The 22,715-nt window shown below is 43.6% G+C and overlaps 1 protein-coding gene across 1 annotated transcript; it reads left to right on the top strand.

Annotated features, from left to right (window-relative positions):
• The first annotated feature begins 2,958 nt into the window (after positions 1 to 2,958).
• Positions 2,959 to 4,742, top strand: LOC106611950 (gastrotropin). The gene is made up of 4 exons (XM_014212652.3): positions 2,959 to 3,340; positions 3,648 to 3,808; positions 3,947 to 4,036; positions 4,336 to 4,742. Exons 1-4 carry the CDS (start codon positions 3,274 to 3,276, stop codon positions 4,393 to 4,395), a joined length of 378 nt encoding a protein of 125 aa, XP_014068127.1. The 5' UTR covers positions 2,959 to 3,273; the 3' UTR covers positions 4,396 to 4,742.
• Positions 4,743 to 22,715: the final 17,973 nt, after the last annotated feature.

Consider the following 22,715-nt stretch of genomic DNA (forward strand, 5'->3'; position numbering starts at 1 on the left):
TGCACTAGCTCTGGAGGTGAGGTAATTGGCTTTTTAGTGAACGCAGTCTGGGCTGCTGACCGCTTCTGTTTTAGCCTCTCCAGTTCCTCCTCTGATGCTGCCATCTTGCCAACTTTCTAGCGTTTAACTCAAGCGCAAGTGTTTTCTGCCAACTGGGTTTTAAATAGTCCTTTAACTGTAGACTCTATCCCCTTCTTGGCTTTCACTCAGTAATGATTTGCTTAGTAAGTCAACAGATGAGCAGACAGCTTTATGGGTGGACTGTTTGCTTATCAGAAGTTAGTCTCGTGACGAATGTTCTAGCACTTGCATTATCCATGTAAAGGAGAACCGTGGTTTATGACTGTTCGGATTTTCGTTATTTAGCCCTCCGAAAAGGCTCACCAGGAAGCACACAATGTCATGACTCGTGTTTTGTCCTTAATTTTATTTTAAATCAAATGACCACAGGTCATAAACTTGAAATACAACAAACAAGTAATGACAATATATTATTCAGATATATTATTTAGTATAATAATAATAATACATCAAAATAAGCCTGCAACACCATCAAAGATGTGGCGAATCTGGCTTAAAACAGCACCGACTACATCACCCAGAATGCCCAGCGCCAGAGGAGCATGCGCACAGTGACTCTGCCGTCACAGGTTGCTATGGACGCTGTCACAGGACACAGAACCCATGCCACCACATGCCTCGTCCAAAGGATTTACACACAAACGCAACATAATGCGGCACTCCACCATGGATCACCGAACCAAACCACCGCTATCACCACCGCCACCAGAAACCAGCAGAGTGCTCCGAACAATCAGCACAATGCAAATGGCTGATAATAATAGCCTAATGCTATATAGCATCTGGGTCGCTGAGCTACCGCACCCAGCGAGCTACAAGTTACTCCCGGCCAACTAACACCAACACAGTGAGGTAAACGTTCAGTGCACAAACATATAAGTGACTTAAACATCAATGCTAGACTGAGTAGTTAGCAGTTACATACCAACGGGCTGTGTGCTCCTGATGATCGTCTACGGGGAAGTGATTACCAGGTGCTGTAATTTAAGTCTCTAGTGAAGCTACGCATTCGCACATAACGTAACATATTTGAGCATCTAAGAAACTTAAAGAAATCACTCATTCCCCATTTAATTGAACACATCAGACCCATTTGCTTCTCTTTTATCTATTTATATATATATTGTTTTCTTTTCCTGAGTGAGCTAGAAATCTCAACAATACTCCTCCTATAAACAGCCCCCTAAACCCCATACTACAGTGAGGGAATAAAGTATTTGATCCCCTGCTGATTTTGTATGTTTGCCCACTGACAAAGAAATGAAATGTCAAAATTGTTATAAATTGATTTGCATTTTAATGAGGGAAATAAGTATTTGACCCCCTCTCAATCAGAAATATTTCTGGCTCCCAGGTGTCTTTTATATAGGTAATGAGCTGAGATTAGGAGCACACTCTTAAAGGGAGTGCTCCTAATCTCAGCTTGTTACCTGTATAAAAGACACCTGTCCACAGAAGCAATCAATCAATCAGATTCCAAACTCTCCACCATGGCCAAGACCAAAGAGCTCTCCAAGGATGTCAGGGACAAGATTGTAGACCTACACAAGGCTGGAATGGGCTACAAGACCATCGCTAGGTGAGAAGATGATAAAAGTTGGTGCGATTATTCACAAATAGAAGAAACACAAAAGAACTGTCAATCTCCCTCGGCCTGGGGCTCCATGCAAGATCTCACCTCGTGGAGTTGCAATGATCATGAGAATGGTGAGGAATCAGCCCAGAACTACACGGGAGGATCTTGTCAATGATCTCAAGGCAGCTGGGACCATAGTCACCAAGAAAACAATTGGTAACACACTACGCCGTGAAGGACTGAAATCCTGCAGCGCCCACAAGGTCCCCCTGCTCAGGAAAGCACATATACATGCTCGTCTGAAGTTTGCCAATGAACATCTGAATGATTCAGAGGACAACTGGGTGAAAGTGTTGTGGTCAGATGAGACCAAAATGGAGCTCTTTGGCATCAACTCAACTCGCCGTGTTTGGAGGAGGAGGAATGCTGCCTATGACCCCAAGAACACCATCCCCACCGTCAAAAATGGAGGTGGAAACATTATGCTTTGGGGGTGTTTTTCTGCTAAGGGGACAGGACAACTTCACCGCATCAAAGGGACGAAGGACGGGGCCATGTACCGTCAAATCTTGGGTGAGAACCTCCTTCCCTCAGCCAGGGCTTTGAAAATGGGTCGTGGATGGGTATTCCAGCATGACAATGACCCAAAACACACAGCCAAGGCAACAAAGGAGTGGCTCAAGAAGAAGCACATTAAGGTCCTGGAGTGGCCTAGCCGGTCTCCAGACCTTAATCCCATAGAAAATCTGTGGAGGGAGCTGAAGGTTTCGAGTTGCCAAACATCAGCCTCGAAACCTTAATGACTTGGAAAAGATCTGCAAAGAGGAGTGGGACAAAATCCCTCCTGAGATGTGTGCAAACCTGGTGGCCAACTACAAGAAACGTCTGACCTCTGTGATTACCAACAAGGGTTTTGCCACCAAGTACTAAGTCATGTTTTGCAGAGGGGTCAAATACTTATTTCCCTCATTAAAATGCAAATCATTTTATAACATTTTTGAGATGCGTTTTTCTGGATTTTTGTTGTTGTTATTCTGTCTCTCACTGTTCAAATAAAATTACCATTAAAATTATAGACTGATCATTTATTTGTCAGTGGGCAAACGTACAAAATCAGCAGGGGATCAAATACTTTTTTCCCTCACTGTATCCACCATACGTGGTGTTACGTAAGCAATACTATTGCAATGTGCAGTGCATCTTATTAGGAACATCTGTCCGTCATACTGCACAAACTTGTTCTGTATGACTCAATCACATCCGATATGACATTTCTTAAAGCAACAGCAACCCAATAGTGAATAGCATAGCTGAAATCCACTTTTCTGAACACTTGAGTACCTGACTGTTTCTGCGTGCAGCAACATTATGTCATTGCATTGGCAATAGAACGACAAGGTGCCATGACTGGCATGTGCCCTACATACTTCCTCTTGGAGTCTTTGTGCTGCTGTCAGTGAGGCCTGTGTGTGGAGGGAGGGAATGAGGCAGTTTTGTCAGTGAGTCACTGAACATTGCATGATAAAAAGAAAGAATTCTTTCAAAAGAAGGAGAATAACCCACCTCTCTAGAGTTCCTGTCTGTTCTCTGCTGTCTCTGATCAGTTCTTCACCACCATGGCATTCTCTGGGACGTATGAGCTTGAAAGTCAAGAGAATTATGATGAGTTTCTGGAGGCAATTGGTAAGTCAAACTCTAAAAGATTTGTTTATGTGTTTAATGTGTTTGAGTCAAACTAAAAGGTTTTAATTAGATGTGTATGTCATTAAGCTCAATCTTTCCCCATTAATCTCTCCCACCGTTCACTACCGTAGCTCTACCCCTAACCACAACCCTAATTCTAATCCTAACAATGACCCTAACTCTAATCCTAACACTAGCCGCAACTATCAATCTAATCCTAACCCTAACCCATATCTTACCCCTACCCTTACCCTAACCCCAACCTTAACATATAACCCTTACCGTACCCTCTGTACTTTTCCCCCAGGGTTTGCCAATGCCAAGACTGACTTCAAAGTGATAACAGAAGTGCTTCAGGAGGGGGACGATTTTACCTGGTCACAGATTATTCCCAACTGGACCTTGACTAACAAATTCACCATCGGAAAGGAGTGTGAGCTAGAGAGCATGCTACGCTCTAAATTCGTGGTGAGTGAATAAATGAATGAATAAATGAATGAGTGTGCTCTTTAAACTCATGGAATAGTATTCAAAGAGATACAGCGTATGTACTGTACTTTGCATCTGATTGTGATTCACGTGCTGAACTCTTTTTGTCCCTCTTAGACAACCGTCACCATGGAAGGAGGCAAGATAATTATTCCGTTCCCCCAGTATCATTTCACTGCTGAGATCAGTGGGGACAAGCTGATCATGGTAAGAGAAAGAGACTGAGACAGAGAGAAAGAAAGAAAGAAGAAGAAAGAAAGAAAGAAAGAAAGAAAGAAAGAAAGAAAGAAAGAAAGAAAGAAAGAAAGAAAGAAAGAAAGAAAGAAAGAAAGAAAGAAGGAGGAGCGTGATTGAGTTAGTGAGTGATTAAAGGAAAGAGACATATAAAGAGGGAGACTGTTGTTTATACTTATATGTGACATACTGTACAACAGAATGGATATTTTAATTCCAATACTCTGATAAAACCTCTCTCCGTGTTCTTTTCTCCTTTCTCTGTTATACAGCTCTGTACAACCGCCGGGGAGAAGGGTGTGACCATGAAGAGAATCAACAAGAGGATCTGACATTAAAAATGTAACGTGTTGAGGCAGAGCTCTTCTATGTGTGCTGTTACTGGAAACCTTGTTCCCGCTACCTCGTAAACTACCCGTATTTTACTGTTTCACCTCCAGAAAGATCTGGATGACTCATACCACCTGGATCACCCTTCCAGTACATTTCCAGCAACGGTCCCCTGTCCAACTTTAATATAAAAAGAGATACACCAAACAATCTATGCAACTTCCTGGTATTCAATGTTTGAAGTGTGTCAATGGAATCCATGAACTACCTTCATGTGAATAAAGTAATGTCTTATTTCTTTGTACCAGCTGATCATGTAAAATAAAAGTAAAATTAACATGCAAGAGAACACCAGACTCCTTGCCAAGGCAGCTTTCTTTGTTTTAGAATCATCCTGAGCTCCGCTGTTGCAGTAGAGTAACAGTTGCAGTCCGTCTCCCCCTACTGCTTATTAGGAAACAGTGCAGATGTGTTTCTAGCTCAATAAGGCTTAGTGAAGAGACAGGCCGCTTTGGGCCCTCTTGCTGTTTCTCTTCAATGGATGTGGAGCCGTTCACTCCGCGGGCTTGGAGATCTGGAGGGCCAGACAGAAGGCCGATCTATGCCATCTCATTACATTTGGGGAATCATAACATAACTCACCTCACTGCCTTCCTCAACCATGTTCTTGGATAACCCTTGTAAACGATAGAGGTTATATCATCATATAGGTCTATTTTCTATATCTGGTTTAGACTTGTATTTTATTTCCTATTAGACTCCTATTGTCATATTATCTTTGGTGCATTGTGATTATTTTTATATACTGACAAACACACATCTACTGTAGAGTACAATTATGACAACACATATTCCCTCTGTACTACGAGGTAAAACCTTTGCGATCTAACATCTTCGTTGAACGTACAGTTGTTTTTACATTGTACAATTCCGATACATCATGAGGTGGTTCTTACCAAGTAACTCCGTGAACTTATCGACATTTCCCTGGCTCTCCATCTCATGATGGCCGCTGAAGGCCATGGCCGTGCTGCGGTGTGGAGCGATGAGAAGAAGACGATGATGACGAGGTGCTCAGAGCAGACAAGTAACTAGGAGTGCTTCCTTAAATACAACAACCCCCTGTTGACAGTCGCCCCAGTTCCCTTCCCTCCCATGATCACACACCCTGCCTTCAGTTCCTACAACACAAATATGTATTAAAATTAATATTAACATTGATAAGCCTGTATGATTTTATTCAAAGTGATTTTATAGTCCTCACTGTGGGATTATGAATCTCCATTAAAAACCTTCATGAAGGCCTCCCGAGTGGTGCAGTGGTCTAAGGCACTGCTTTGCAGTGCTAGCTGTGCCACTAGAGATTCTGGGTTCGAGTCAAGGCTCTGTTGCGACCGGGAGACCCATGGGATGCACAGCGTCGTCCAGGTAAGGGGAGGGTTTGGCTGGCAGGGATGTCCTTGTCCCATTGTGCACTAGTGACTCCTGTGGTGGGGTGGGTGCAGTGCATGATGACACGGTCTCCAGGTGCACGGTGTTTCCTCCGACACATTGGTGCAGCTGGCTTCTGTGTTAAGAGGGCATTGTGTCAAGAAGCTGTGCTGCTTGGTTGGGGTGTGCACAGCTACTCTCCTAGTCACTGGCAGTTAGATGATGAATCCAATCCAGAATTTTGCTTCAAACAAAGAAAGGCACATTTCTCAAACAGTCACCCAGGCAATCTATGATGGTAATATTTTTAAATGTAGCGATAACACCACCTCTCTACAGAGAACAGCACCTCTCTCTACAGAGAACAGCACCTCTCTCTACAGAGAACACCACCTCGCTCTACAGAGAACACCGCCTCTCTCTACAGAGAACAACACCTCTCTCTACAGAACAGCATCTCTCTCTACAGAGAACACCACCTCTCTCTACAGAGAACGCCACCTCTCTCTACAGAGAACGCCACCTCTCTCTACAGAGAACAACACCTCTCTCTACAGAGAACGCCACCTCTCTCTACAGAGAACACCACCTCTCTCTACAGCCCTCTACTCTGACCTCCCCTTATGTCATTCAGTGGCAGATATGAGATGAAGATTTAGAAGAACCAAGTGGTGTTCCTCAAGCACTTTGGTCAGTACCAAACCTATCATTTTCAAAAACAGAAAACAACATTTGGAGAAGTTATTCTATGTAAACCTCTGTTGGAACGAGCTAAACTAACATTTTAGATAACATGTATTTGATAATTGAATTCACTGAATGTTGACCTCAATCGTTCTCGCACCCCCATCTCCATGCTCACATTCCCCTCTTCCACCCTTTCCTCAACTTTCCCACAGGGATTGTATGTGATGATGCAGTGAAGACAGACTTCAAGGCGGTGAGAGATAGTCCAGCATGGAAATGACTTTGTCTGGACCAAGTTCCTTCCCTCTAGGGCCTGGACCCTGTCTATTTGCTTATCCTTCTCATGCGTTCCAGTGCACCACAACCCCTGGAAAGAAATGACCTTCCACTGTTCCACCATCCCCAGAAGAAGCTTCTGGCTAGAGAGGTCTATAATGTATCCTTACAGCCACTAGAGGGAGACAGACTGACACTGTTCCTTTACTACTGCAACAGCTGAGATCATTTACTTTGCTGGAATTTTCACAAGAATGTGGTACATTTTCACATCTCTTAAGCACAAAAATCTGAACAGATCATCAAAATGGCTCATGTTTCAGAACTCTACACATATTTTTAATTGACGGAGTACAACAAACAAATTAACAGTCACTTGTTCACTGCACCGAATCACTCTTTCAATTTGGATACATGTTCAATCTCTGTATCTGCTTTTCAAAATGCAATAATCACTTCAATTTTGCTATGATTTTCTTGTCATTTGTTAACAATACAATTAACTATAATTTAATAAAACTGCTCAAAACTGATAACTACTGAAACAAAATTATGTAGTGTCTAGATAACGTATATTTTTTTGAACTGCTGAATGCTCTAAATGTCTATATTTCTACCTCAAATGTATCAATTTGACATCTACTGTATAAGGATAATGAAAGTGTTAGACTGAAATATTTGTCAACATGCTCACAACCTGCCATTGGAAAATGATATTTACAATCTACTATTCTTTCTATTCAGCACTTCACATAGAACAGTTTTGAAATGTGTATCTTGTATTTTTTGCTATTGGATTAAATGGTTGAGAAAATGGAATGGTGAGCCTATCATTATCTGATGATTTTAACTTAGATTTTACATCAATGACTCCATGGTGAAAGATGTGTGAAACCCCAATGACTTCACAATCAAAGGTTCCTGAACATAAGATAGGGGGCACAACATGTAATCAGTTTAGAGTTGTAAATACTCCACTTACATCTGAAAATGTGCCAAGGTGATAAAAAAATAAGAAAATCATAGACATGTTGGTTGTTTAACAACAAAACCGACGCCTGCGCAACTATGGGGCAAAACAGACGGGTTGACTTTGTCGAAACATCAGAATGTTACCATGGCTACTCCATGGATATCAGTCAAAGAAGTCGCTGTAAAAAAAGATGCAATCGTCTCTACAAGCCAGAATGTTGACTAAAATTAAATGTAAATGTATTTTACCGATTGTTCATGCTGTTGGTCCTTTTGGTGACAGGAGGTGGTGCCGGTATGTTCTGTTGCTTGTATTTTCCATCTTCTGATGCATTTCATGTGACGAACAATATGTAAACAATAGCCGAATGCAGTATTGTATTCGAGACCACCTAAAGCGAGACTGATTCAAGACCAAGACCGGAAGCGAATCCAGTCCGAGTCAAGACCAAGACCTGAGAGGGAGCAAGACCGAGTCAAGACCAATATCTGAGAGGGATCGAGACCGACTCAAGACCAAGACCTGAGAGGGAGCGAGACCGAGTCAAGACCAAGACCTGAGAGGGAGCGAGACCGACTTAAGACCAAGACCTGAGAGGGAGCGAGACCGAGTCAAGACCAAGACCTGAGAGGGAGCGAGACCAAGTCAAGACCAAGACCTGAGAGGGAGCGAGACCGACTCAAGACCAAGACCTGAGAGGGAGTGAGACCGAGTCAAGACCAAGACCTGAGAGGGAGCGAGACCGAGTCAAGACCAAGACCTGAGAGGGAGCGAGACCGACTCAAGACCAAGACCTGAGAGGGAGCGAGACCGAGTCAAGACCAAGACCTGAGAGGGAGCGAGACCGAGTCAAGACCAAGACCTGAGAGGGAGTGAGACCGAGTCAAGACCAAGACCTGAGAGGGAGCGAGACCGAGTCAAGACCAAGACCTGAGAGGGAGCGAGACTGAGTCAAGACCAAGACCTGAGAGGGAGCGAGACCAACTCAAGACCAAGACCTGAGAGGGAGCGAGACCAAGTCAAGACCGAGACCTGAGAGGGAGCAAGACCGACTCAAGACCAGACCTGAGAGGGAGCGAGACCGAGTCAAGACCAAGACCTGAGAAGGAGCGAGACCGAGTCAAGACTGAGACCTGAGAGGGAGCGAAACCGAGTCAAGACCAAGACCTGAGAGGGAGTGAGACCGAGTCAAGACCAAGACCAGAAAAATGCGAGTCCAATTCAAGATCATGACTGTAATTGTGTAAAATCGACATCATAATAAGACTTAAAATGTCCAGTATTTCTGTGTTGATATTCCAGAAGAACATATGGATTCTTTAGACATTCAGAATGGTGAATAAATACATGCTGATGGTAAATAGAGAGACACTCTACACATATGTACTATCCCAAACACAGTGGGGAACAATGAGGGCCCTCTACACTTTCAGAGAAAGGCCAACGATTTAATTGCTTCCGTTTTTGTTAGAAAGGAAAAGGTTAATACTGAAGAGAAAAAAAAGTTCAAATCAGGACTTTTCTTTGGTGGTCTCTGGGGAGATACATCTGGCTAGCTAAGTCAGCCATTGGCTAGGCCATCATAAGCTTGATAGAAGGCATTTGCCATTCAATTGTATTAGGGCAACATTTTTGAGTGACAGTGGAATCAGCGAATCACATTGACTTGTAATGGCCAACAGGTCACTTTGCAATAGTGAGCAGTAGTTTTCCCACAGTCTAGCTAGATTTTTCTGTAGGCTAGTTTGCAGCAGCTGCAGTGGGTGTTATCAAAGAGGATGTTGTTGCTAATTTGTTAGCTTCTCCCTTTTAAAGAATAACTTTCAACAAGAAGTTACATTTCAAATTATCATCATCTGGTGAGTGGAACTGTGTTTTTTATTGCAGCTCACATGCTGTTGTTGGCCATCTCTTTGAAAATAACTTATGTTATGCATTTAAACTTTAGATCACCAGTTATTTGTGTGCTAAACGTTATTTTTTTTTTGCAATGGTAAGTAATAGTTGTACATTTCAATTGGGAAACGCTTAGCCTAATGGTTGTGTTTTTGTATTATGATTGGGACCTACTGGTTTATAATGTCAGAGTGAATGGACTGCTGTCTTTCCATCAGCCCTATGCAGTGGTGCAGTGATGCCTGGAGAAGTGGGTCCTGTGTGAAGGACAGCCTCTGCGTGAAAAATCCTGTTTTCCTATCATATTTTTCAGATTTTCAGTCTCAAAATAATTTTTTTACGACAAAACTTGATGTTCTAAGTCCACAACAGGAGACCATTTTTAAGGTCTGGGACAAATCTACAAAATATATTTGTGGAGTGTGTAGTTGTCCTTTAATTGAATTGAACAAAACAAATGCCCTCCCAATTGATAGGTCCCGTGTGGCTCAGTTGGTAGAGCATGGTGTTTGCAATGCCAGGGTTGTGGGTTTGATTCCCACGGGGGACCAGTACAGAGAAAAAAATGTATGAAATGTGTGCATTCACTACTGTAAGTTGCTCTGGATAAGAGTGTCTGCGAAATGGCTAAAATGTCAAATGTAAATGATACAAATCATCATGATATCATTCTGTCAGGTAGGCCTACATTGCAGTCAACATTTAACTGGGAAGGTTTTTTGCGGAAAGCCTTTAGAAATGTTCATGCAAACAACGCATGATGACTGAATTACACATCACAAATAGCCTACTAACCAAGACTAAAGACCACACTTTTTCAACACCTGGTTTGCATACCCATTGTTACTTTAGTTAGCATTTACTGGTAGATATCATCAGTTGAACTGTCTTTCCTACCTACCGGTTCTTCTGTGAGCTGCTCAATGAAACAGACAGTTAAGGGCTGCACAGTCTTGCTGCCTGTAGGTGATATTCAGCTGGAAATAGGCTACAGTATGTAGGCTACTTTGTGCATGATTTCTCTATTGTACAACATCATTAATAAGTCGTATACCTCCAATGCACTACTTTGATACACAACAGAAGGGATTAAGAAGTGAGTATAGGAAATGCCCACTGACAAAAAGGGGTATAGGGCATGTACCTGCATTTATCCTCCACTACACCAACAATGGCTGTGCTGGTATTACGGTTGCTGTCCTTTCAGCATCACGAGCCTGTCACACACTGAAGGTCTAGGTCCAATAGGTTCACCACTGTACCAACCTGTCACACACTGAAGACCGAGGTCCAATAGGTTCACCACTGTACTAACCTGTCACACACTGAAGACCTAGATCCAATAGGTTCACCACTGTACTAACCTGTCACACACTGAAGGCCTAGATCCAATAGGTTCACCATTGTACTAACCTGTCACACACTGAAGACCTAGATCCAATAGGTTCACCACTGTACTAGCCTGTCACACACTGAAGGTCCAATAGGTTCACCACTGTACTAACCTGTCACACATTGAAGGCCTAGATCCAATAGGTTCACCACTGTACTAACCTGTCACACACTGAAGACATTTTTTACATTTTACATTTTAGTCATTTAGCAGACGCTCTTATCCAGAGCGACTTACAAATTGGTGCATTCACCTTATAATATCCAGTGGAACAACCACTTTACAATAGTGCATCTAAAGACCTAGATCCAATACATTCACCACTGTACTAGCCTGTCACACACTGAAGGCCTATGTCCAATAGGTTTGCCACTGTACTAACCTGTCACTCACTGAAGACCGAGGTCCAATAGGTTCACCGCTGTACTAACCTGTCACACACTGAAGACCTAGATCCAATAGGTTCACCACTGTACTAACCTGTCACACACTGAAGGCCTAGGTCAAATAGGTTCACCACTGTACTAACCTGTCAAACACTGAAGGTCCAATAGGTTCACCATTGTACTAACCTGTCACACATTGAAAGCCTAGATCCAATAGGTTCGCCACTGTACTAACCTGTCACACACTGAAGACCTAGATCCAATACATTCACCACTGTACTAGCCTGTCACACACTGAAGGCCTAGGTCCAATAGGTTCACCACTGTACTAACCTGTCACACACTGAAGGTCCAATAGGTTCACCACTGTACTAACCTGTCACACACTGAAGACCTAGATCCAATAGGTTCACCACTGTACTAACCTGTCACACACTGAAGGTCCAATAGGTTCACCACTGTACTAACCTGTCACACACTGAAGGCCTAGATCCAATAGGTTCACCACTGTACTAACCTGTCACACACTGAAGACCTAGATCCAATACACCACTGTACTAGCCTGTCACACACTGAAGGCCTAGGTCCAATAGGTTCACCACTGTACTAACCTGTCACACACGGAAGGTCCAATAGGTTCACCATTGTACTAACTTGTCACACACTGAAGGCCTAAATCCAATAGGTTCACCACTGTACTAACCTGTAACGCACTGAAGGCCTACATTTACATTTTAGTCATTTAGCAGACACTCTTATCCAGAGCAACTTACAGTAGTGAATGCATACAGTTCATAAATTTTTTTCTCCGTACTGGTCCCCCGTGGGAATCAAACCCACAACCCTGGTATTGCAAACACCATGCTCTACCAACTGAGCCACACGCCTAGGTCCAATAGGTTCGCCACTGCTAAGATATGCCTATAATAGATATAAAGACTGTTACACTTTCACCCTGTCTCCCCTTTGCTAATAGTAAGCACCCAACTTTCCAACAATTTCCCCACCTCTTCCCTATCAGAGAGTCAAGGCAATTTTTCAATGACAGTAAAGGACAGTAATGTTACGAGTTAAGTAGAAATCCCAGCTTCCTATAGACCATAAGATATTGTTTCAAGAAAGGAGTGTATATATTTGGCCTGGCGAAGGCTTTTATGCGCTGACTAAATGGAAGTTGATTATGAGTTTTTTACTCTGCTGGTCTCGGGAACACCAAGACAAGACAGAGTAAAAATGTTACCGACACGAGATACTCAATATGTGGTTTCGAAACCCGACTCGAGTACTACAAAACTGGCCAAATGTAACTGAACGTTGTCGACCAAAGCGTGTTCCCTCGCAATCAGCTGGAAGTGCTTGTGAAATTTGCCAGCTGGTTGCACGGGACAAGGTTTGGTCTGTTCTTTGGTTAAAATCAGAAATACTAAGCGACATACAGACCAACGTACTGAAAGTCGGGTTAATAACACTTGTCTGAGGATATTTGCTCTCAGATTACCTTCAACAGCACATAAGGACAAAATCAGCAGACAACAGGTAAAGTACGTTCAAATGAAGTTAATTCAACAGTCTGACTTGTGATGGGACTGTTCACATAAAGTGAGCCTACTTTTAGAGACAAGAGAGGAGTCTTCCGCTCTTGGATTCATAGAGGTTAGGGTTGGCTTAGATTGTTGACAACATGTAAACTATATTTAGTCTCCAATGTATATTGAAAACAAAGACATTTGCTCAATGAGCAATTGTCTCTCAAATACATCATTACAGTTGTTGGTTAGCTAGTTAACGAATTTTAGCCATATTAGCATTGACATAAAGTCAGTCAAAACATCTCAAAGCAAGACATGGTATCAAGAACAAGATGAAACTAGCTGAAACGATTCTCCACATGGCAGATTCTTGTCATTGTTGCTAGCTATCTGGCCATTCAGAATCAAAACAACTCACGTACTAATCTAGTGCCCCATTGAAGCCTGCACATAATTTTTGTGATGTTGTCAGCTAATCCATATATACCACTTTGGAAGCATACTTGTTTTCTCCACTAGACGGTGTCACTAGATTACTTCATGATAGTAAGAGGAAAAATAGATTATACCCTATTTGTTTTTACTGCTTTGTTTTTACTGCAGTTTATAATAGTAATAAGGTACCTCTGGGGTTTGTGGTATATGGCCAATATACCACGGCTAAGGGCTGTGTCCAGGCACTCCGCGATGCATCATGCATAAGAGCCGCCCTTACTCGTGGTATATTGGCCATATACCACACCACCTCGTGCCTTATTGCTTAATTATAAACTGGGTGGTTCGAGCCCTGAAGGCTGATTGTCTCAAAGCCGTGGTATATCAGACCGTATTCCATGGGCATGACAAAACATTTATTTTTACTCTTATAATTACATTGGTAACCAGTTTATAATAGCAATAAGGCACTTCGGGGGGTTTGTGAATTATGGCCAGTATAACACGGCTAAAACTGTATCCGGGCAATCCGCGTTGCGTCTTGGTTAAGAACAGCCCTTAGCCGTATCACACCTCAGCAGGCGTTATTGCTTAATTCTAATTTGTTCCCAGTAGTCATACTAATTAAATCAAGCGATTAACAATTTATTTTCCTTCTGGCTTCCTCTGCTATAGACACAATTACAGCACCCAACCCTCAGCCACCCGACCCTCTAATGGTAATTCAATTAAACAACACCATCACCTCTTTTATGTAGGGCTATGGGGTAAAGGAATTACTGCAATTTGTTAGAAGTCCACATTTTTCAGACAGCAGTTTCATCTTTAAACATCAAATATCCTTTCATGATTCCTTTGGCCTAGGTGGGGGCAAATTGAGATTTCATGTTCTTCATGAGAAAACTATCATGTTGTCAAGTTAGTATTCTGCATTTGGAAAGAAGTGAAGGGAGTTCACATTGCAAAAGTTTAATAATCTATAGTTATGTGCCGGTACATACAGTATATTGGCTTACATGTACCTACATATCTCTACATATATAGACCTACATGTACCTACAAATCTCTACATACAGTACCAGTCAAAAGTTTGGACACACCTACTCATTCAAGTGTTTTTCTTTATTTTTTACATTGTAGAATAATAGTGAGGACATCAAAACTATGACATAACACATATGGAATCATTTTGATTCTTCAAATTAGGAACCCTTTGCCTTGATGACAGCTTTGTACACTCTTGGCATTCTCTCAGCCATCTTCACCTTTGAATGCTTTTCCAACAGTCTTGACGGAGTTCCCACATATGCTGAGCACTTGTTGGCAGCTTTTCCTTCAGTCTGAGGTCCAACTCATCCCAAACCATCTCAATTGGGTTGAGGTCAGGTGCTTGTGGAGGCCAGGTTATCTGATACAGCACTCCATCACTCTCCTTCTTGGTCAAACAGCCCTTACACCACCTGGAAGTGTGTTGGGTCATTGTCCATTTGAAAAACAAATGATAGTCTCATTAAGCGCAAACCAGATGGGATGGTGTATCGCTGCAGAATGCTGTGGTAGCCATGCTGGTTAAGTGTGCCTTGAATTCTAAGTAAATCAAAGTAAGCCTGATTCACGCAATCTCCTCTGAACAGTTGATGTTGAGATGTGTCTGTTACTTGAACTCTGTGAAGCATTTATTTGGGCTGCAATTTCTGAGACTGGAAACTCTAATGAACTTATAATCTGCAGCAGAGGTAACTCTGGGTCTTCCTTTCCTGTGACGGACCTCATGAGAGCCAGTTTCGTCACAGTGCTTGATGGTTTTTGCGACTGCATTTGAAGAAACTTAACAATTGTTGGAAAAAATACTTGTGTCATGCACAAAGTAGATGTCCTAACGGACTTGCCAAAACTATAGTTTGTTAACAAGAAATTTGTGGAGTGGTTGAAAAACGAGTTTTAATGACTCCAACCTAAGTGTATGTAAACTTCCGACTTCAACTGTATACTGTAGGCCTACATGTACCTACAAACCTCTACATATGCATAGACCTATACGTACCCACATATCTTTACATAATGTATGTAGTCCTACATGTACCTACATATCTCTACATTTACAGACCTACATGTACCAACTTATCTCTACATATATAGACCTACATGTGCTGTACCGACATATCTCTACATATATAGACCTACAGGTCCCTACTTATCTTTACATATATAGACCTACAGGTCCCTACTTATCTCTACATATATAGACCTACGTGTACTGTACCTACATGTCTCTACATACATATGTAGACCTATATGTATTGTATCTACATACAGTATCTCAACATATATCGACCTACATGTACTGTGCCTCTCACGTCCTGACCAGTAAAAGAGGTTGTTTGTTATTGTAGTTTGGTCAGGGCGTGGCAGGGGGGGTTTGTTTTTTCTAGTATGTCTACTTCTATGTGGTGTTTATTGGGTTGACCTTCAATTGGAAGCAGCTGCTCCTCGTTGCTTCTAATTGAAGGTCCTATTTAAGAGGGGTGTTTTTTCTATGGGATTTGTGGGTAATTGTTTCCTGTTTTGTGTTCGTGCACCTGACGGGACTGTTTTAGTGTCGATTGTTGTTTTTGTATACGTGTTTCTTTTGTTTTCCTTCTTTAATAAAATAAGAAGATGAGTTTACAAGTTCCCGCTGCGTTTTGGTCCAATCCCTACGACACCCGTGACAGAACTACCCACCACCAATGGACCAAGCAGCGGAGGAAGGAGCAGCAGCAGAGCTATAAGGAGTTTTGGACTTGGGAGCAGATACTAGCAGGAGAAGGCTAGCAAGGAAGCCTGAGAGGTACCCCCAAGAAAAATGTTTGGGGGGGCACACTGGTAGTTTGGCTGGGCCAAGGGTGAGCCCTAAGCCAATTCCCCGTGCTTATTATGGGGAGCGAGTGGAGTGGAGAGCGCCGGTGTATGCGGAAGTGCGCACGATCTCGCCCATGCGCACGCACAGTCCGGTGTGAGCGATCCCAGCCCTTCGCAAGTGCCGTGCTAGAGTGGGCATCCAGCCTGGAAGTAGGATGCCTGCGCAGCACATCTGGCCACCAGTGCGCCTCCTAGGCCCAGGCTACCCTACGCCTGCTCTACGCACGGCAGCCATCAGGCCTCTGCACAGCCCAGTTCGCCCTGTGCCAGCACTCCGCTCGTGCAGGGCTACTATTACCATCCAGCCAGGACGGGTTGTGCAGGAGGTGCGCTCCAGACCTCCAGTGCCTACTCATGGCCCGGTGTATCCAGTTCCTGCTCTTCGCACTAGCCCTGAGGTGCGTGTCTCTCGTGTGACGCCTCCAAAGCCAGTACCACGCACCAGGCCTCCAGTGCGTCAGCCCAGTCTAGTACGTCCTGTTCCCGCTCCTCGCACTAGCCTTGGGGTGCATGTCTCCAGTCTGGTACCTCCAGTACCAGCCCCACGCACAAGGCCTCCAGTGCATCAGCCCAGTCCAGCTCGTCCTACTCCTGCTCCTCGCACTAGCCCTGTGGTGCGTGTCCCTAGTCTGGCGCCTCCTAAGCCAGCCACACGCATCAGGCCTTCAGTGCGCAGTCCCCGTCCAGAGCTTCCGGCAAACAGTGCCCCGGTCCAGAGTGTCCGGCAACAGTGCCCCGGTCCAGAGTGTCCGGCAACAGTGCCCCGGTCCAGAGTGTCCGGCAACAGTGCCCCGGTCCAGAGTGTCCGGCAACAGTGCCCCGGTCCAGAGTGTCCGGCAACAGTGCCCCGGTCCAGAGTGTCCGGCAACAGTGCCCCGTCCAGAGTGTCCGGCCACAAGAGGGGTGTTTTTTCTATGGGATTTGTGGGTAGTTGTTTCCTGTTTTGTGTTCGTGCACCTGACGGGACTGTTTAGTGTCGATTGTTGTTTTTGTATACGTGTTTCTTTTGTTTTCCTTCTTTAATAAAATAAGAAGATGAGTTTACATGTTCCCGCTGCGTTTTGGTCCAATCCCTACGACACCCGTGACAGTACCTGCATATCTCTACATATATAGACCTACATATACCTACATATCTCTACATATATAGATCTACATGTACCTACATATCTCTACATATATAGACCTACATGTACCTACATATATAGTCCTACATCTCTATGATCAAAAGAAAGGTCTAGCACCAAGGAGGACCATCACAGGGTTGTAAAGCTGACGACTAACTGTAGGCTAGTACATACACACTGAGTGGTGAGTCAGACTTGCATTAAACTGATTTGGTATATATACTTGACATGTTCTGCAGCACAAGCACATTGTCTCTTATGCTTATGTCTGCCATGGTCATTTATCATCAAAATATATGCTAGTTGAAAGTTTGGCATGGGCCCTCAAATCTTCAAAAGGTTATACAGCTGAGAGCATCATGACTGGCTGCATCACTGCTTGGTATGGCAATAGCACCACCTTTGATTGCATGGCGCTACAGAGGGTGGTGCGGACAGCCCAGTACATCATTGGGGCCCAGCTCCCTGCCGTCCAGGACCTCTGTATCAGGCGGTGTGAAAGGAAGACCCAGGAAATCGTTAAAGACTCCAACCACCCAAGCAATAAACTATTCTCTCTGCTATCTGTGCATCAAGACACCAAGAGGCTTCTTAACAGCTTCTATCCCTATGCCATAAGACTGCTAAATAGCTAATCAAATAGCTAACAAAATGGCTACACGGACTATCTGAGTGGACCTTTGTATTTGATTCTTATATTTGCACTCTGTGGGCTTTACACACTATGCACACTGATACTCCAACACACAGACAAACACTCACACCATCATTTGCTCACACACACATAACATGCACATACATTTACACTGACTCTACACACATACACTCACACTCACATACAATCATTATATTCGCTGCTGCTACTCTATTTATCATATATCCTGATGCCTAGTCACCTTACCCTTTTACAAATCTACCTCTATCCATCCAGTTTCCCTGCACATTGTAAATATGGTACTGGAACTGACCTTAAATATTGTATGCTTACTTACTTGATTGTGTTCTTATTTTTATTTCTCATGTGTTTTTGTTCTACCTTGTTATTTCTAGTATCAACATGGCCCCCACATGAGATGGTCTCCTTGCTTCGCGTTCTTAGGAAACTATGCAGTATTTGTTTTTTAAATATTTTTTCTTACACTATTACCCCAGGAAATCTTAAGTCTTATTACATACAGCCGGGAAGAACTATTGGATATAAGAGCAACGTCAATTTACCAACATTACGACCATGAATAGGACTTTCCAGAAGCGGACCCTCTGTTTGGACCACCACCCAGGACAATGGATCGGATCCCAGTAGGCGACCCAAAACAATGGCGCCGCAGAAGGGGCAGACGGAGCGGTCTTCTGGTCAGGCTCCGTAGACGGGCACATCACTCACCGCTCCCGAGTATACTCTGGATAAGAGCGTCTGCTAAATGACTTAAATGTAAAATGTAAATGTACTCGCCAGTGTCTAATCTCTTGACAACAAGGTAGACGAAATTCAAGCAGAGGTTGCCATCAAGAGAGACAACAGAGATTTGAACATTCTGTTTCCCGGAAAAATGGCTTACTTGGGATACGTTATCAGAGTCGGTACAGCCACCCGGTTTCTTCACGCATCGCGCCGACAGAAACAAACATCTCTCTGGTAAGAAAAAGGGGGGGTGTATGCCTTATGATTAACGAGTCGTGGTGTGATCATAACAACATACATGAACTCAAGTCCTTTTGTTCACCTGACCTAGAAATCCTTACAATCAAATGCCGACCGCATTATCTACCAAGATAATTATTTTTGATTCTAATCACAGCAGTGGAAATCCCCCCCAAGCAGACACCTTGACAGCCCTGAAAGAACTTCATTGGAATTTATGTAAACTGGAAACCACATATCCCGAGGCTGCATTTATTGTAGCTGGGGATTTTAACAAAGCTAATATGAAAACAAGGCTCCCTAAATATTATCAGCATGTCGAATGCGGGACCTGGCCTGGCAGCATTCTGGATCATTGCTACTCTAACTTCCGCGACCCATACAAAGCCCTCCCTCACCCTCCTTTAAGCAAATATGACCACAACTCCATTTTGTTGCTCCCAGCCTATAGACAGAAACAAAAACAGGAAACACCCGTGCTCAGGTCTGTTCAATGCTGGTCCGACCAATCTGATTCCACGCTTCAAGATTGCTTCGATCACATGGACTGGGATATGTTCCGGATAGCCTCAGACAACAACATTGATGTATACACTGATTCGGTGAGTGAGTTTATTAGCAAGTGCATCGGTGATGTTGTGCCCACGGTGACTATTAAAACCTTCCCCAACCAGAAACCATGGATTGATGGCAGCATTCGCGCAAAACTGAAAGCACAAACCACTGCTTTTAATCATGGCAAGGCGAACGGAAACATGACCGAACACAAACAGTGTAGCTATTCCCTCCGCAAGGCAATCAAACAACTAAGCATCAGTATAGAGACAAAGTAGAGTTGCAATTCAATGGATCAGACACAAGACGTATGTGGCAGGGTCTACAGTCAACCACGGATTACAAAAAGAAAACCAGCCCCGTCGCGGACACCAACGTCTTGCTCCCAGAAAAATTAAACAACATCTTTGGTCACTTTGAGGACAATACAGTGCCACTGACATGGCCTGTTACCAAAACCTGTGGGATCTCCTTCACCACAGCCAACGTGAGTAAAACATTTAAACGTGTTAAACCTCGCAAGGCTGCCGGCCCAGATGGCATCCCTAGCCGTGTCCTCAGAGCATGCGCAGACCAGCTGGCTGGTGTGATTACGGACATATTCAATCAATCCCTATCCCAGTCTGCTGTTCCCACATGCTTCAAGAGGGTCACCATTGTTCCTATCCCAAGAAAGCTAAGGTAACTGAGCTAAATGACTATCGCCCCGTAGCACTCACTTCCGTCATCATGAAGTGCTTTGAGAGACTAGTCAAGGACCATATCATTTCCACCCTACCTGACACCCTAGACCCACTCCAATTTGCTTACCGACCCAATAGGTCCACAGACGACGCAATCGCAATCCCACTGCACACTGCCCTAACCCATCTGGACAAGAGGAATACCTATGTAAGAATGCTGTTCATCGATTACAGCTCAGCATTTAACACCATAGTACCCCCTCCAAACTCGTCATTAAGCTCGAGACTCTGGGTCTCGACCCCGCCCTGTGGAACTGGGTCCTGGACTTTCTGATGGGCCGCCCACAGGTGGTGATGGTAGGAAACAGCATCTGCACCCTGATCCTCAACACTGGGGCCCCACAAGGGTGCATTCTCAGCCCTCTCCTGTACTCCCTGTTCACTCATGACTGTGTGGCCATGCACGCCTCGAACTCAATCATCAAGTTTGCAGACGACACTACAGTGGTAGGCTTGATTACCAACAATGACAAGACGGCCTACAGGGAGGAGGTGAGGGCCCTCGGAGTGTGGTGTCAGGAAAATAACTTCACACTCAACGTCAATAAAACAAAGGAGATGATTGTGGACTTCAGGAAACAGCAGAGGGAGCACCCCCCTATCCACATCGAATGGACAGTAGTGGAGAAGGTGGAAAGTTTTAAGTTCCTCGGCGTACACATCACGGACAAACTGAAATGGTCCACCCACACAGACAGCGTGGTGAAGAAGGTGCAACAGTGCCTCTTCAACCTCAGGAGGCTGAAGAAATTTGGCTTGTCACCGAAAACACTCACAAACCTTTACAGATGCACAATCGAGAGCATCCTGTCGGGCTGTATCACTGCCTGGTATGGCAACTGCTCCGCCCACAACCGTAAGGCTCTCCAGAGGGTAGTGCACAACGCATCACTGGGGGCAAACTACCTGCCCTCCAGGACACCTACACCACCCGATATCACAGGAAGGCCAAAAAGATCATCAAGGACAACAACCACCCGAGCCACTGCCTGTTCAACCCGCTATCATCCAGAAGGCGAGGTCAGTACAGATGCATCAAAGCTGGGACTGAGGCCATCAAACTGTTAAACAGCCATCACTAACATTGAGTGGCTGCTGCCAACATACTGACTCAAATCTCTAGCCACTTTAATAATAAAATGTATCACTAGTCACTTTAAACAATGCCACTTTATATAATGTTTACATACCCTACATTACCCATCTCATATTGATATACTGTACTCTATACCATCTACTGCATCTTGCCTATGCTGCGCTGCCGTCGCTCATCCATGTATTTATATGTACATATTCTTATTCATTCCTTTACACTTCTGTGTATAAGGTAGTTGTTGTGAAAAGATTACTTGTTAGATATTACTGCACGGTCAGAACTAGAAGCACAAGCATTTCGCTACACTCGCATTAACATCTGCTAACCATGTGTATGTGACCAATAAAATTAGATTTTATTTGATTTTATTACATTGCTATTGACTACTACATTGTGGGGTTTAGAGCTTGCAAGAAAGGCATTTCACTGTACTGGTGCATGTGACAATAAAATTTGAAACGTCTGTTAAACTCCTGTCAATTTAAATGAAAAAGGAAATACACAATTAAGGAATTTATCCATAGGGGTCTATACATATCCTGATAGACTTTTTATAGTTTTAATTACCAACCTAAAGTGTATCATAGCTTTGATTTAATCTCAATGTCTTAGTGGCTACATTTAGAAACATTTTAAAGGGTTTATAAATGTCTAGTTGGTTTTCTAAGTGTCATACATTGCTTTCAATGTGTGTATGAATGAAAACTAGAAATGGCTGTGACATTGGCCTTTGTAAATCAATGATAAGGTAGGCCAATATTCAGCTTGTCCTATGGCTGTAAATCCCATTGTCAAATCCAGCAAAGCCATTACCATCAAGTGCTCAACAGTAGCCACTTGATGTCCCACTCAAAAGGAAATCCGTCCAACACATTGTTGAATTAACTTGCTCCTACTTCTATTTGACCAAACCTGATTATGTGGAAAGCAGGCACATTCTTCATTGAGTTGGGAGTTGGCTTGATTTGTGATCCAACTTAACCATAAGTGTTTCTGCAAGGTTTGAGGGAAGGGAACACACACTCAAAATTGCCCCAGCGCTGACAACAGTGGGTTCTCCTGGCTTGTGCCAAACTACACAGAGCCCAGCAAATCGAGTCTTTGCTGAAAACAATTTAGTAGAATCCACTGATAAACAGAGGTAGCTCAGATATCAGTGTTGATTGTGTTGAGATTGGTTTGGGATAAAGGTACAACAGCACATCCAGTGATATAGGTTTCTATAAATCATGACAGAGGAGTAGAACAAGGC

This window comes from Salmo salar, chromosome 09 (genome assembly GCF_965601325.2).
Source record: "Salmo salar chromosome 09, fSalSal1, whole genome shotgun sequence".
Classification (NCBI taxonomy): domain Eukaryota; kingdom Metazoa; phylum Chordata; class Actinopteri; order Salmoniformes; family Salmonidae; genus Salmo; species Salmo salar.

Excerpts from the sequence above, each read along its gene's own strand:
- LOC106611950 (XM_014212652.3), top strand. The coding sequence starts at position 3,274 with ATGGCATTCTCTGGGACGTATGAGCTTGAAAGTCAAGAGAATTATGAT. Across the intron at positions 3,809-3,946 it reads TGCTACGCTCTAAATTCGTG|ACAACCGTCACCATGGAAGG; the intron begins GTGAGTGAATAA and ends TGTCCCTCTTAG. Across the intron at positions 4,037-4,335 it reads GTGGGGACAAGCTGATCATG|CTCTGTACAACCGCCGGGGA; the intron begins GTAAGAGAAAGA and ends TCTGTTATACAG.